This window comes from Staurois parvus, unplaced genomic scaffold, assembly GCF_062004578.1.
Source record: "Staurois parvus isolate SC_StPar_1 unplaced genomic scaffold, SC_StPar_1.0 ptg000070l, whole genome shotgun sequence".
In the NCBI taxonomy this organism is placed as follows: Eukaryota; Metazoa; Chordata; class Amphibia; order Anura; family Ranidae; genus Staurois; species Staurois parvus.
Genome location: NW_028317866.1, coordinates 1,578,942 through 1,596,391, shown reverse-complemented (window position 1 = coordinate 1,596,391; position 17,450 = coordinate 1,578,942). Strand labels below are relative to the sequence as shown.

Sequence of the window (17,450 nt, the reverse complement as noted above, 5' to 3'; positions counted from 1 at the left end):
GCATAACTTTCACTATACCACAACTACATAAAAGGTGTGAAGTATCAAGATATAAATTATTTGGGTATTTAACAGTAATTATTATTATATTATTATTATTATACCAGATTTATATAGCGCCAACAGTTTGCGCAGTGCTTTACAAAATGAAGGCAGACATTCCAGTTACAATACAATTTGGTACAAGAGGAAACAGAGGGTCCTGGTTGTTAGAGCTTACAATCTAGGATATTCATATTAGTATTTACATTCGATGTCTTGTTTCATTTGTCCAGTCAGGAACAAGCAGGGATACATCTCAATCAGGGGCGGACTGATCATTCGAGCACTCGGGCACTGCCCAAGGGCCCGGGGTCAGTAGGGAGCCCCATGAAATGCCCCTGGTACCTTTTTTATAGGCTTTTTTGAGTGTGGGCAAGGACACAGGGGCCCCATGATCCCCTATTGCCCAGGAGTCCCATGAGTTGTCAGTCCGCCCCTGATCTCAATGCATTTCTTTGATCAACAGTCTTCACTGGAAGATAGTTGGATGGATTTGTTACAAACCATAGATTCAATTGATCTAGATTCATGGACCACTTCAAGGCAGTCCAAACATTTCACAGGGGGCCACCAGGGGTATTACAAGGGGCACTGCCTGTTTAGATTAAATAATATATAAATAAGGATGACATACTCAGATGAAGGATGACTGATTGTCCACCAACCTACAAAAAAAAACAGTTTTTTGAGAAAGAGGTCCACATGTGGCCCCAAAACATAGCATGTTAGTCATGACGTACTGAAGAGGGATTCCTTGGTGTTTGGTGTAGGATAGAACTATTAAGATTTTTTTCCTCACTGAAGTCATAAACCCTGGATCCCTTCACCATGTATATGGAAGAACACTAAGTAAAACATATACTACCATTCACAATCCTGATAGCCAATGCTGTACAGTCGATAATACTTTTTATCCTCTCCCTACAAGTACTACAAGTACAGTCAGCATTCAGTGCCGCCTCCATATTGATCCTCATATCCACCACCAGCTCCCCAGTGGTGTATTCATTTCTTGTGCTGCCCTAGGCAACACTAGAATCAGGTGCCCCCCACCAGCAGCACCCCCTTCAACACCACCCTCTGCCACTACCACCATCCACCCCCCCCCCTCCGCCAACACCCTCCGCCACCGCCACCATCACCGATCACTCAAATAAAATGACCAACCTGCACAAGAAGCAACCAGCCATCCCCGCTACCTCCGGAAGTTCGCAGCCTCCTCACCAGGTACCCATCCCTGACACTTGTTCTGGGGGGCAGTGCCACTCCCCTGAAAATTGCCACCCAAGGCGAATACCTTGTTTGCCTCTCAGTAAATATGCTGCAGCTCCCCCTCCTCAATCAACCTTCTCCTCTTCTTCTCCGTATCATTCAGTATCCCCTGTACTGCTAATGTCCTTCATCCCCATAATTCTCCTTCTACAGCAAATCTCAGTCACCACAAGCATATGGGCTGCAGTGTTAGAACACTGCCCCACCCACATACGCACACACACACGCATGGTCACTATTCCCAACCTGAACATAGAGCTGTTGCAGAGTTCCTTCCGTAGCATTTATGGCCAGGCCATCTTGAGTAAGGGTAAATGATGCATGTAGCATTTACTTCCTAGAATCCATCTGCCCTTAGCTCAGACATGTAGACAGGAAGGTGTGCTTAGCTGAGAAAACCCCTCCTCCCCTCCTGAAGACTCCTGGGATGTATGACATAATTTGCATAGGCCTGGAAACCAGAAAGGAACTGTAAAAAAGTTTAAAACAAATAAATATAACATACCTTCCTATCTATTTACTAATGCTAGCAACATAAGGATTAAAAATTGTCAGTGTCGCTTGAGAGAGTGAGGTTCCACGTTAAGGGGGTGGAGCATGACTAGGTTCATCGATTGCCACTGTAGTTTGTTGTTTAAGAATTTCCATCATTGCCCATGTGTTGCCTGCAGGGGTGGACTGACAACTCATGGGGCCCTGAGCAATAGAGGATCATGGGGCCCCTGTGTCCTTGCCCACACTCAAAAAAGCCTATAAAAAAGGTACCAGGGGAATTTCATGGGGCTCCCTACTGACCCTGGGGCCTCTGGCAGTGCCCGAGTGCTCGAATGGTCAGTCCGCCCCTGCTTGCCTGTGAATTGCCACCACTGCCTTGTATTGTCAGTGACTATTACAATTGTTGTATTACCACTATTGCCTGTTTCTTGTCCATGTATTGTCGTGATTGCAGGTGTGTTGTGTGCATATCATCATTATTGCCAGTGTTTTGCCCACATTTGTTTCTCATGTACAGTTGCAAGAAAAAGTATGTGAACCCCTTGGGATTACGTGGAGTTTTGCATGAATTGGGCATAAAATGGGCTCTGAACGTCATCTAAGTCACAATAATAGAAGAACACAGTCTGCTGAACATAATACTACACAAACATTAGATGTTGCCATGGTTTAATTGCACATAACATGTAAACATTCACAGTGCAGGGAGGAAAAAGTATGTGCACCTTTGGACTTAATAACTGGTTGACCCTCCTTTGGCAGCAATAACCTCAACCAAACGTTTCCTGTAGTTGCAGATCAGACCTGCACAACGATCTGGAGTAATTTTGGACCACTCCTCTTCACAAAACTGTTTCAGTGTAGCAATATTCTTGAGATGTCTGGTGTGAATCGCTCTCTTAAGGTCATGCCACAGCATTTCAATCGAGTTGAGGTCAGGACTCTGACTGGGCCACTCCAGAAGGCGTATTCTGTGCTGTTGCAGCCATTGTTTTGTTGAATTACTTGTATGCTTTGGGTCATTGTCCTGTTGCATCACCCATCCTCTGCGGAGCTTCAGTTGGCGGACAGATGGTCGTACGTTTTCCTGCAAAATGTCTTGATAAACTCTGGAATTCATTTTCCCATCAATGACAACAATCCGTCCAGGCCCTGAGGCAGCAAAGCATCCCCAAACCATGATGCTCCCTCCGCCATGTTTTACAGTGGGGATGAGGTTTTGATGTTGGTGTGCTGTGCCTTTTTTTCTCCACACATAGTGTTGTGTGTTCTTCCCAAACAACTCAATCTTGGTTTCATCTGTCCACAGTATATTTTGCCAGTAGTGCTGTGGAACATCCAGGTGCTCTTTTGCAAACTTCAAACGTGCTGCGATATTCTTTTTGGACAGCAATGGCTTCCTCTGTGGTGTCCTTCCATGTACTCCATTCTTGTTTAATGTTTTCCTTATTGTAGATGTGTCAACAAAAATGTTAGCATGTGCCAGAGATTTCTGTAGGTCTTTAGCTGACACTCTGGGATTCTTCTTTACCTCATGCAGCATTCTGCGCTGTGCTCTTGCAGTCATTTTTACAGGACGACCACGCCTAGGGAGAGTAGCAACAGTGCTAAACTTTCTCCATTTGTAGGCAGTCTGTCTTACCGTGGACACATGAACATCAAGGCTTTTGGAGATACTTTTGTAACCCTTTCCAGCTTCATGCAAGTCAACAATTCTTGATCGTAGGTCTTCTGAGAGCTCTTTTCTGCGAGGCATGGTTCACATCAGACAGTGCTTCATGAAACCAGTAAACCCAAAACAGGTGTGTGTTTTTTAAGGGCAGGACAGCTGTCAGCAACACATCCAATATCATCACACTGATTTGAGTCAAGGTTGGCTCACTCCTGGCTCCAATTAGCTCTGGGAGAAGTCATTAAGCTAGGGCCTCACATACTTTTTCCTCCCTGCACTGTGAATGTTTACATGTTATGTGCAATTAAACCATGGCAACATCTAATGTTTGTGTAGTATTATGTTCAGCAGACTGTGTTCTTCTATTGTTGTGACTTAGATGACCTTCAGAGCTCATTTTATGCCCAATTCATGCAAAACTCCACGTAATCCCAAGGGGTTCACATACTTTTTCTTGCAACTGTATTTCTATATTTTCCAATGCATTGCCTACATTTGTTTTTTTTTCATCATGATTAGAAGTGTTGCTCACATATTGCCACCTATGCCCATGTATTACCACAGTTTACTTCTGTGGTGCCATGTGTATGAATGCATGCCCATGTTAGCATTGTTTTATTGGCAAATGTATTAAATGGCAGGTAACATTTACAACATCATGAATATTAGTAAATCAGTATTGATTTTTTTCTGTATAGACAAGTGATATAAATAATGTGATTTTGCAAGTGGAGGCTAAAGACAATGGTACAACTCTTCTGAAATACGCTCTTTTGGTGAGTATCCAGTAATGACGCATGGATAATTCTTTCTCAGTGTATTCATTTCTTTTGTTTATTTGGAATGATGTATGTCAATTCTAACTTTAGAGCATTTGTGTTGAATGTTCATGGAACTGTCTGTGGCCACCATATGCAGTATGAGTGTGTTTTTTTCTTTGCCAAGTGAACTGGTGTTTTTTTAAGCCCAGTGTGCAGGGACCCTTAAAGGATAAGTTCACCTTTGGGAACATGTTACATGTTCCACCCATTTTTAGGGTTGAACATGTAACATGTTCCCAGTGCAGCAGCCGCTGCCTGATCCCCCAACCTCCCTGTGACAGCAGTACAGGGAGAAGTTCCCTGTACTAACTGTCACTTTTTAAAAACAGTGCGGCCGTGCGGGGCTCCATCCACACATCCTCATCATTAACGGCTGTCGGCTTTTAGTTCTCAATGAACTACCACAGTGCTGTTGAGCGCTGTGGTAATTCATTGATTTGTCCTGTAAGTATATATGCTTGCCTGTACATCCCTTACAGGCAAGAAGATATACTGACAGGTCTGCAGTCGCCCCTGATGATGTCTTGTTATGATGAAACGCGTTGGTTGGAGTCACGGCATATAACACGGCCATCTTGCTGGTTGGAAACATCCTTTGATATCTTTTATGCTGAACATATTCAGTTATTTGTAAGTGCAATGCCTTTATTAAATTCTGGCTTTTACAAATTACTACATTATGAAGCGGTTTTGCTTTTCTTTGCATATATACATCTGAGAGTATTAGATCATCTTTTTGGCTTAATACTACAGCTATACCATGGAGTAAGCTGCAGTGGAAAAGAGATTGGCAAAGATATTTGTTGAGATCCCCAGCCACCAGTATATACTATACAGTATATACTATATATACTTTTTGACCGCTTGATTTGTGGTCATTGTTTCTGCTAAGAGGCTGTGTATGTTGGTTGATGGTGGAGGATTCCTTCTTCTTCGAGCACTTTTACCTTTTCTGGCACATGTTTGTGTGATTTCCAGCTGCACCATATGGACTTATTCTAAGGACTGCACCTTATAATACTTACAATTTATGTTTTGATATCTGAATGTTATTTTATTCGGTGATATATTATCTTTTATTATTTTGAATATTTGGTAACTAGCACTGCATTTTGTTATATATTGCCTTTAGAAATTACTGAGAGTCCAGCTATGATTTCTACAGGAAAATTAATTTTAATTTGTAGATTGTTAGTAGAATATTAAACAATGCAAATTGATTTCCTTTCATCACATAGGGACAAAACAGTGAATATTTTCATATGGACCCCCTAGGAGGAAAAATTGTACTGTCTAAACCATTGGAATTCAACACAATTAACAAATACACTCTGACTGCTAAAGCTACGGTAAGGCAACTAAAATATTAATACTGTCATAGAGCCTAATGTATATTTATCGTTAGATGTCCCAGCTCCTCCTGTTACTTCCTTCTTGAGGGGTTAGCAGTCTGAGCTAATTTGGCATTGGATAGTCCTATAAGAAATTCTTCCTAAACATAATAAAATAGAGGACTGACTCTGTCAGTGTGTTGCTGCCTCTATTTTCCTATACGTAAGTTATAATGGGCCAGTGATCAAGTTCTATTGCTTATCAGTAGCACAGAATAAAAGGTCATCAGCCTACCAGTGCTATCTTGCAATAGTGTTGTAGGGTAAGGCACAGAGGTGTTGGGCCAAAATTGCATGGCGCAGCATGGCCTATTATATGGGCAGCACAGTAGCTAAGTGGCCTGCTTCCGTCATTGGTTAAAATCCCAACCACAGCACTACCCTCCTGGATTTTGCATGTTTTTCCTGTCCCTGTGTGGGTTTCCTCTCACACTCCAAAGACATGCTGCTATGTTAATTGGCTCCTGTCTAAATTGGCCATAGTATATGTGTGTGTATGGATGTGAGTTAGGGACCTTAGATTGTAAGATCCTTGAGGGCAGGGACTGATCTGAATCTGCAATATATGTGTAAGATGATGGCGCTATATACAGTAATTACCTGTAAAAAATAGAAAATAAAAACCCACCATTTTATTCTCCAGGGTCTCTGATTTTATTAAAAAAATGTTTTTGAGTTTTAACTAGTCTTCAGGCCTAAAATGTGCAAAAACAGCTCTAGTAGCCAAAGGGTTAAAACATCAGGTTTTGTAACAGACAGCAGGGAGCCTACAGTGGGTGTGTTTGGGAATACCCCTCCTTTATGAGGAGGCAGGGGTGGACTGACCATTTGGAAACTCGGGCACTGTCCGAGGGCCTGGGGTCAGTAGGGGGCCCCATGAGATGCCCCTGGTACCTTTTTCATAGGCTTTTTTGAGTTTGGGCAAGGACACAGGGGCCCCATGATCCCCTATTGCCCGGGGGCCCCATGAGTTGTCAGTCCGCCCCTGTGAGGAGGTTAACACAAAGGGCCTCCAGATCATCAGATTGCTGACAAAAAAGAAGTGAGATGGACTGTTGTCTTACAGTAATTTCTGGATCATGAACAGGGGCGGACTGACAACTCATGGAGCCTCCGCACAATAGGGGATCATGGGGCCCCTGTGTCCTTGCCCAAACTCAAAAAAGCCTATGAAAAAGGTATTAGGGGCATCTCATGGGGCCCCCTACTGACCCCGGGCCCTCGGGCAGTGCCCGAGTTTCCTAATGGTCAGTCCGCCCCTGATCATGAATTGAAGTCCTGAGCGGGTAGAAAGTGTTCTCTATGCATTTGAAGGTTTTATTTTCACTTTATTTGGAGTGTACCTTTAAAGTGGTGTTAAACCCAAAAGCAAACATATATTCTATTGCAGCTTACCAATTCTTAGATGTGATGACTGCATTAGTTTCCTTTTCTTCTTTCTTCTATTTTCATATGGTGGTCCAGCCAGAAAGTCTGTTGTTTTTCAAAATCACAAGCTCTCCAGCAAAATATATCAGTGTATATGGATGAGAAAAAAAATGTAACACTGAAATAGGTGATTGAAGTGATAAGCTTTTTTTATTTATTCAATTTAAACCTTTATCCCAAAAGTAAAAAAACTGTTGTAACTGATTATAAAGTGTGAGCTGGAGCCTGGTTTCCATTTGTTAGAGTATTCAAATACATTTAACACTACCCTTCCCCCAGTCTGACAGTGATGCAGTCTGCTGTGCCTCTTGTGCTTGTTTATCCAGAGTTGTGTCTCACTAATACTAGAGGTGTGTTGCTGGTCAATTCACCAGGTGAAAACAGAGAGAGGAAAAGCAAAAGTAAATAAAACTGATGCAGCCACCACATCTAATGATTGGTAAACTGCAATATATTTTGGGCTTAATACCTCTTTCATTTCAGATTTTTTTAACTGTGTTTATTGAGCTCAAACATCTGTACACCAGAAAAGTACATGAGTGGAAAACAGAAACATTGAATAAGTATAATCATCTGGATACAAATGTACACAAAAAAATAAAAATAAAATAAAAACAGTGACAGTTTCTTGTGAGTCCTCATTACATACATGTATTCTAAATGAAAATTTTAATCTCTTATTTAAACTCAAATAGGTTTAGCGTTGCCAGAGAGAGAAGTTGGAATTGTATAAGACAGATATATGCAGGGGCGGACTGACAACTCATGGGGACCCCGGGCAAGAGGGGATCATGGGGCCCCTGTGTCCTTGCCCAAACTCAAAAAAGTCTATGAAAAAGGTACCAGGGGCATCTCATGGGGCCCCCTACTGATCCCGGGCCCTCAGGCTGTGCCCGAGTTTCCAAATGATCAGTTTGCCCCTGGATATATGGATATACTGTCTATTATTTGCAAGTATATGACATCACAATTAGGGCTCTTTCAAATGGGTGACAGTGTCCAACTCTGCGGTGGATCGATTTTCTAAGTGTGGTATAGCAGCGACTTCCAAGCATTCAGGAAGCGATCGTGACTCACTCCCATTGACTCTAATGGGCGAGTTTGACAGGCAGTGCCTCCTGATAAATCCTGCAGGCCAAGTTAAAATTGCCGTGAAGCAAAACGTCACATTCGCAGCATGTGTACCCACTGCAATTTAGATGTGTGGTCGGTGAGGGGGCAGTAAAACCACCTGTTTTTATCGCCCCCCCCCTGGCTGCCTGTGTGAAAGGAGCCTTAGATCCTGCTTACATATGTTTCCTGTTCATCTGGTATACTTTTACAAATGTGCTGATCTATGTATTCTTTGTATGCATCTTTTATTAACCAACTTTTAAAAAAAATGTATTAAATAGGCTATAAGAGGCTATTCTAGCACAGTTCCGGTTCATATAGACATAAAAGATGTGGACACGATGAATCCTCATTTTATTTACCCTTTGTATGAAGCCTCAATTCCTGAAAACCAGGTCAGTAAACCCTGCATGGTAAATATGCTGTAATGTATGCTATATGGAATAGGCTGTGATATACAACAGTATGTGATATTTACTCAAGTCATATGTTCCTGCTCACAGGTTTTATTCTTGGATCCCAAAGAGATGCTATTATTGACAATGGGTGGGAATATAGGGGTATAGTGTGACCAGGGTGATCAGGGTTATGTTGGCTGAAGGAAATAATATGAATGCAATTATTATGGTTGTTTCTACATGTTGGTTTATACTGACATAATGTTTTAACAATTTATTCCAGAAAGGAAAATTATCTACCCATCCAGAGGAAATAAAAGCTATTGATGGTGACATTGGTATTAATGAATCAGTGACTTACAATATCAGTAATGGTAAGCTTTGCCAATAGATTTCCTAAACAATGCATATAATGCATTAAAGTAAAAAAAATGTGGACTTTTAGAACCACTGGAGAAAGATGGGGTTGTGAAAAAAAAAGTTATACTCGCCTAGGTTGATGTAGCATCGGTGAACTTACTTTGACCACTGCCCTCCAGAGGATTTATCCCCCTTCCTGACCAGGCCATTTTGTTACGATACGACACTGCGTTACTTTGACAATTGCTTGGTCATGCAATGCTGTACATAACAATAATTTATGTCATTATTTTCCCCACAAATAGGGCTTTCTTTTGGTGGTATTTGATCACTTCTGCATTTTGTATTTTTTGCACTATAAACAAAAAAAGAACGACAATTTTGAAAAAAATATCTATTTTTGACTTTTTGCTATAAAACATCCAATAAAAAACATTTTCTTCATAAATTTTGGCCAAAATGTATTCTGCTACATGTCTTTGCTAAAAAAATCCCAATATGTGTAAATTAATTGGTTTACGTAAAAGTTATAGCATCCCTCCCTCCTAGATTGTAACTTAAGCCCCAAGGAGCAAGGCCCTCCTATCCCTCTTGTATTCAACTGTATTGTTGCTGTATTGTCCCCCGTTATACTGTACAGCGCTGAGCAAACTGTTGGCGCTATATAAATCCTGTATTATAATAATAATAATCTACAAATGGCAGTACATTTACTGGAATTTAAAAAAAAAAAAATTTATGCTAGTAATGGCAGTGATCAGCGACTTATAGCGGGACTGTGGTGGGCATTCTGACACTGGGTGGAAACTGACTAACTTCCACTGACATCCCCAGTGACACTAATACAGTGATCAGTGCTAATAAAAAGGACAATGGGCAGGAAGGGGTTAACATCTGGGGCGATCAAAGGGTTAACTGTGTGCTGTGTGTGTTTTACTGTGTGCATTGTGTTGTGTTTTACTAAGGAGACATGCTGTTTTGTATTTCTCTGCTGTGCAGAGGGATACAAAGCAGCATATCTATGCTGCCAGGAGAGAGACCTGTGTTGTTTACACACAGATCTCTCCTCTGTCAGCTTTGCCCGATGATCGCCAAGTGCTGGCCGAGAATTGCCAGCCGGGACCCGGTGATTGACATCTCTAGCCGCCGATAGCGGTGCGGGCAGGGCGGAGTGCACGTGCCGTCTACCTGGAAATGCAAATTACGTATATATATATATATATATATATATATATATATATATAGGACGTGATTTTGCACAGCCCCATAACCCTGTAGCAGTATTTCTGCTGTAGGTCGGAGGGCAAGAGGTTAAAGCTAAAGTTTAGATATGAATTGTATTGCAAAGTTACACATGATGGATTGAATCTTGGATGTATGTATGTATGTCCCATACCTAACCAATCCCCGTGGAAACTTCAAATCACTGTAGTACAAGAGTTATAGCAGCAGCTAGACCAATACAAGTTTGCAATAAAAAATCATAGCTAAACTTCAGCTTTAATAAGTAACATCACTTCTTTTGAGAAAACAAAAAACAATCCCTTCTAGGTGATCAATGTACATGGCAAGGATTTTAACATACTTTGTTGTAGATCCCTTCCTATTTCTGCTCTGAAGGAATAGGTCTTGGTTTGACCATGCCCTGTGCAGAGTGACTCTGAGGGTGTGGTTCATTATAACCAGCTGATGCACTTTTAGTGTTGTGATTAGAAAAAATGTAATTTTACAAGTAATTAACCCTTGGGAAGTATCTCACCAAAAATGCAATTTTGGTTACAGATGATATCCAAAATCTAACTTGTGTTTTAGTGCAGACTTGAAAATGACATTTTTGGAGGCTTTCTGTATACCAGTTGTGTAGAGAATGCCTCCATGTTTCCATATTGTATTGAACCTTACAGAACATTACAGTATTGCAGATTAAAAGGTAATTTATAGTAACGTTAAATTAAAATATGGCTTGTGTAGCAGTTGTATATGCCAGTGTTTCTCAACCTTTTTTAAGTGAAGACACCCTTTAAAAGTATGGACAATGTAAAGACACCCTCTAAAATTATGGACAGTCCCGAGGCACCCTTTAAAATTTTGCTCAGTCGTGAGGCACCCCATTCTAAAATGTGAAAAACTGTTCTAATAGTTTTATATAACGCAGCAACACCCACACATGTAGGACACCCAACATTAGAGGTGATTTATTTTTCCAAAGCACATACACTTTTGTAAGCTGGTACTGACTAGTATTCCATTGTTTCTCTTCTCCCTCAGTTTTTCTCCATCACTGAGCTAATGTGACCCCAGAACTGATGGAGAGGGGCAGCGGAGGGTCAAGCAAGGATGCTGTGCAGGCAACCGACATTCTCCTTATTAACTGATGATGTCATTGGTTGTCAGGATGCGAGCGGCTAGAAGGTTGTGATGGCTCACAATAAAAACTTGTGGCTTTATTTAACTAAAAGGCAGGTTTGTTCCACCTTCTGGCTTGTATACAAGTTTTGGGCAGTTTTTAGACATTTTGCCAAGGCACCCCTGAAGAAACCTCAAGGCACCCCAGGGTGCCTGGGCACCCTGGTTGAAAAAGGCTGGTATATGCTATATATTGTAAATTCTGAAATATTAACTATGTGCTAACTGAAGATACACTGTCTATATTCTGAAAGATAAAAAAAATTATAATGTATTTTTGAAATTTGAATCTGCTTCTGTATATATACGATGCATGTTGGTTATGATCAGACATACCTGTGATTTTTATTGTGTATTTTTCCATTGCAGTTCACCCTGCTGAGTACAGCAATGCATTTTTCATTAACACTTCCAATGGAGCTATATCACTTTTCAGGGAATTGGACAGAGAGTCTGTATCGCTCATCACAGTGTACATTAAGGTATTTTGTTTTCTTGATACTTAGAATAAGTCATAAAAATACTACTGTTTTCTCGTAAGTTGTATATAATATAGGAATAAGTGAAAATATAACCCTCTTAAATAGTATAAACCAATATCTCTTTCTGTTATCTTTGTGTAAACTTTGATGTACACATTGGGGGCAATTTTCTAAGCCATTTGCAACACATTTCTCAAAATACCAACCAATCCATTATCTTTGCTCTTCCCAAGACTTCCTGCTTTCTAGCTCTGTTGTCATCTCCTCCCATGTTCCCCTTTAGGACTCCCCCAGAGTCTCTCCCATCTTCTGGAACTCCTTACCGCCTAATCTGTCTATCTTCTACTCTATCCTTTAGGTGACCCATCTCTTCAGTGAGGCCTATCTTACCTATAACAATTAAACTCAACTTTTACTTTCTCCATCAGCTCATCCCTCACAGTTATTACCTTTTGTATCACTTGATTCTCCCTTTTAGAATGTAAGCTCTAGCGAGCAAGGCCCTCTGATTACTCTTGTATTCAATGGTGTTGTAACTGTACGGCCTAGCTCCATGTTGTAAAGCTCTGTGCAAACTGTTGCTGCTGTAAAAATCCTGTATAGTAATATTAACGTGGTTGTAAAGACTGAAGGTTTTTTACCTTCATGCATTCTATGCAACATAAAAAACCTTCTGTGTGCTGCTCCTCCCCACAGTCCCTCCCTTATACTCACCTGAGCCCCCTCTCGATCCAGCAATGTATTAGGGAGTCTCGGCTGTCCCAGGTCTCTCTATCCTCATTGGCTGAGGCACAGCATCAGGAGCCATTGGCTCCTACTGCTGTCAATCACAGCCAGTGAGCCAATGAGTAGAGAGCGGGGGTGGGGCCGAGCCGCAGTTCTATGTGTCTTATGGACTCATAGAGCGGGGATCAGGAGCGAGCATGCACCAATGCCCACATAGCAAGCGATGTGCTGTTGGGGCACTTGTCAAGGGGGAGGAGCTAGGAGCCTGGCTGGTGCCCAAAAAAGATGAGGATCGGGGCTGCTCTTTGCAAAACCACTGCACAGAGCATGTAACTATAACATGCTTGCTATTTGAAAAAAAAACAAAAAACCTTAAGGATCACTTTAACTGCTTGCCCAGCACACTATAGCAGAAATACTGCTACAGGGCTGCGCAAAATCACGTATATATACATGATTTTACATTTCCGGGTAGGAGGCATGAGCGCCCGACCTGCACCGCCATTGGCGGCTTCAGCTGTCGATCACCGGTTTCCGGTTGGTGATTTCCTGCCGTCACCTGGCGATCGCCGAGTATCACTGATGGGAGAGGTCTGTATGTAAACAATATAGATCTCTCCCCTGTCAGCACCAGCATGCTGCTTTGTATTCCCTGCATAGCAGAGCAATACAAAGCAGCATGCTTACACTGTAAAATACACAACACAGCACATTATGTAAAACAGCACACATTTAACCCTTTGATCGCTCCAGATGTTAACCCCTTCCTGCCCAGTATCATTAGTACAGTGTTGGTGCTTTTTATTAGCACTGATCATTGTATTGGTGTCACTGAGGATGTCAGTGGCAGTTAGCCAGTTACCCCCCAGTGTCAGAATGTCCGCCACAGTCCCGCAGTCCTGCTATAAGTTGCTGATTGTCGCCATTACTAGTATATATAAAAACAAATTACAGTATATATATACCGCCATTTGTAGACACTATAACTTTCACGTAAACCAATTAATTTACATGTATTGGGATTTTTTTTTAGCAAAGACATACATTTTGGCCTAACTTTATGATGAAATTTGATTTTTTACAGTTTATTACTGGACATGTTTAACCACTTGCCTACAGGGCACGTCTACCCCCTTCCTGCCCAGGCCAGTTTTCAGTTTTCAGCTTTCAGCGCTGTCGCACTTTGAATGACAATTGCACGGTCATGCAACACTGTACCCATATCAAATTTTTATCATTTTTTTAAGACAGATATAGCTTTCATTTGGTGGTATTTAATCACCTCTGGGTAAATTTATTTTTTGCTAAACAAACCAAAAACAACAGAAAATTTGGAAAAAAAAAGTTTTTTCTAAATTTGTTTATAAAATTTTGTAAACAAGTGATTTTTCTCCTTCACTGATGTGCGCTAATGAGGCTGCAGTGATGGGCAATGACAGGCTGCACTGATGGGCAACAATAGGTGGCACTGATGGCCACTGATGAGGAGGCACTGGTAGGTGGCACTGATGGGCATTGACAGAAATCACTGAAGGGCACTGAAAGGCAGCACTCATATATGGCACTGATAGGTGGCACTGATAGGCGGTACTGACTGGCACTGATAGGCAGCACTGACTGGCACTGTTAGGTGGCACTGACTGGCACTGTTAGGTGGCACTGATAGGCAGCACTGATGGGCACTGATAGGCGGCACTGATGCGCACTGATAGTCGGCACTGACTGGCACTGATAGGCGGCACTGATTGGCAGCACTGATAGATGGCACTGACTGACATTGATAGGTGGCACTGACTGACTGTCACTGATAGGTGACACTGAAAGGCAGCTCAGATGGGCACTGATATGTGCCATTGATGTGCACTGGTAGGCACTGATATGTGGCATTGATGTGGCACTGGCAGGTGGCATTGATGAGCACTGACAGCTGGCATTGATGGGCCCTGACAGGTGGCACTGCTGGGGCTACACTGATCATCAGGGCACACTGATCACCAGTGCCCTGATGATCAGTGTACATGTCTCCTTCTGAGGAATGCCGAGTGACCGCTCGTGAGGAGAGAAATGCAGATAACTGGCATTTCCCTATTTAAATGCGATGAGCTGTGATAGGACACAGCTGATCACATGACCAAGCCGACATCTTCGGCTCTTTCCGTTGATCGGTGATCAGCTGTGTCCGAGGGACATAGCGCACCACCGATCGCCGCACTGTGCGCTCCCGGAGCCAGGAGGACATCATATGACGTCCTCCCAGAAAGAGAGAACCGCCTTGCGCCTGACATTACCTTATACGGCAGGAGGCGGTTAAGAGCAAAAAATCTAAAATATTGTTATTTTCTCAAAATTGTTGGTCTTTTTTTCTTTGCGCAAAAAATAAAAACCACAGAGGTGATCAAATACCACCGAAAGAAAGCTCCATTCATGGGGAAAAAAGGACATACATTTAATTTGAGTGCAGCGTTTCATGACCATACAATTGTCAGTTAAAGGAACGCAGTGCCGTATCACAAAAAATGGCCTGGTCAGCAAGGGGGGTAAATGCTGAGGAAGGAAAGTGGTTGCAAAGGCTGAAGGTTTTTTACCTTCTGTGTGCTGCTTCCCCCCACAGCCCCTCCCTTATACTTACCTGAGCCCCCTCTCGATCCAGCAATGTGTGCAGTAGTCTCGACTGTCCCAGGTCTCGCTCTACTCATTGGCTGAGGCACAATATCAGGAGCCATTGGCTCCCACTGCTGTCAACCACAAACAAACAATGAGGAGAGAGCGGGGGTGTCTTATGGACTCAAAGAGCGGGGGCGTCTTATGGACTCATAGAGCGGGGCTCGGGAGCAAGCTTGCACCAGTCCCCCATAGCATGCAGCTTGCTATTAGGGGCACTTGTCAAGGGGGAGGAGCTAGGAGCCTTGGCGGGTGCCCAAGGAGATGAGGATCGGGGCTGCTCTGTGCAAAAACGAACCTTTAGGATCACTTTAATAATAATTTCTGGTTTGGCTTACATATTTGTACACACCCTGGAGCGGCATGTGCCGCATACAGCCTGCCTATGGTTGTATGTGACCGTTTGCATCAGCGTTTATCACACATGCATGTCCGATGTATATTTCAAACATGAAGCTCCACTTCTGTGGCAGGCTGTACATGGAAAGTGTGGTTGTCCGGGTGCAGGAAAGTTCCTGGAAAATACGTTATACGTTAGGCAAATCAAATGTCTCTTAAAACCTTCTGTGCAAGAACCCTAAAAATGTTTTTCGTCTGTCTGTCCTTGTGGAGTGGTTCCCTGTCACTTCCTATCCTGATAGAAGCTGAGGTGAAATCTCCTCAACAGAGACAGAAGTGACAGTGAAAACCTGACAGAGGCTCTATCTCCTCCCTGCTATATCCAAAATAAAATGAAATGTTTGGTTGGAGTTCGGTTTTAATGTAGATAGAGTCTGGCAACTGGTAATCACTGATGAAGCAATAAGAGGGAGCCTGTTTATGACAGAGACAGAAGAGACATGTCCTATATGCAGGGCCAGGAAATGAGGTGGGCAGGAGGGGCGGCTGCCCTGGCCTCAATGGTATCATGTGAGGTGGTGGGGGGGTGCTGCCTACAAGCTGACAGGAATAGTGAAGGCAGTTTCACTACTCCTGTCAGCTTAGTGCTGGTGGAAAAAAGCCAGATCCGGAGAGGAGGAGGGAGCTGGAGGACATGTGGGTTCTTCTCTCTCTCCCCTCCAGCTCCTCCTTCTGCCACTGCAGCTCTCCTTTATTGGGACGACTGGATTGCCACTGTGCAGTGTTTACCCACCCCCTATCTCACCCCAGCAAAGAACATGGAGGATTTGTGCTAGGATGTAGGATTTGGGAGAGGGAGATTTTTACTAGGAGGGGGTATTTGTGTTAGGAAGGGGAATTTGGGGGGAGGGTTTTGTGCTAGTAGGGATAATTGGGGGGGGGGGGTTTGTGATAAGAGGGGACATTTGGGGTAGAGGATTTGTGATAAGAGGGGACATTTGGGGTAGAGGATTTGTGGTAGGAAGGGAGATTTGGAGGGGGAAGAGGATTTATGCTCTGATGGAAAATTTGAGGGGGTAAAGGATTTGAGCTGGGAGGGGGATGGGGGGAGGAACAAAGATTTGAACTGGGTTGGGGATTATAGCAGGGATGGGGTAGGGTTGTACTGGAAGAGGGTTAATTTTTGTATGGGGAGAATTTTGGCTTGCATTGGGAATTTATGCTTAGAGGGTAAACGTGAAGATCAGCTCCCTCAATTTTTTTTTCAGGGTGGTGGGGGGAGGTTTGCTGACATATAATGCTCATACATTTTGGGGGAGAAGGGGGGAGCCATTTGGCATCTTTGCCCTGGGCACTAGATGATCTTGTTCTGGCACTGCCTATATTATTCAATAGAATTTTGTAAAGTGCTAAGCAAACTGTTGGCGATATATAAATCCTGTATAATAATAACAATACTAATAATGGAGGAGTCTTCTCCCCGAACACTCCAGGTACAAGTATATTTATAAATGCCAAAACTTTGGGAGAAACTTTTATTAGATAAATCTTTAATTGAAGCGCTCACAGAAATGTACAGACAGGAGCTGTTGTATTATCTCACATACACTGCAGACAAACCCTGAATACAATGTGTGATTCCCACACTGTTTATTCTGTTTAGGCTACTCAGCATAATAATCATGCGAAAAGCGCCAATTCTGTGGTCCTTCTTACTATTTTGGATGAAAACGACAACCCTCCTCAGTTCTCACAGTCTGTCTATGAAGCCTCAATACCTGAACACTTACCTCCTGGATCACTGGTCTTGCTACTCACAGCGAGTGACAAAGATGAGGTAAGTG

At 42.7% G+C, this 17,450-nt stretch overlaps 1 protein-coding gene across 7 annotated transcripts in view; it reads left to right on the top strand.

The window, feature by feature from the left end:
- LOC149469444 (protocadherin Fat 4-like) overlaps positions 1–17,450 on the top strand; it is a 162,099-nt gene that overhangs the window by 11,181 nt on the left and 133,468 nt on the right. For all 7 annotated transcript variants that reach the window (XM_089669194.1, XM_089669190.1, XM_089669189.1 and 4 more), the window contains exons 5-10: positions 4,180–4,257; positions 5,541–5,651; positions 8,516–8,629; positions 8,916–9,006; positions 11,768–11,880; positions 17,270–17,443. In XM_089669194.1, coding sequence (XP_089525320.1) covers positions 4,180–4,257; positions 5,541–5,651; positions 8,516–8,629; positions 8,916–9,006; positions 11,768–11,880; positions 17,270–17,443 — 681 coding nt within the window. The remainder of the gene's footprint in view (positions 1–4,179; positions 4,258–5,540; positions 5,652–8,515; positions 8,630–8,915; positions 9,007–11,767; positions 11,881–17,269; positions 17,444–17,450) is intronic.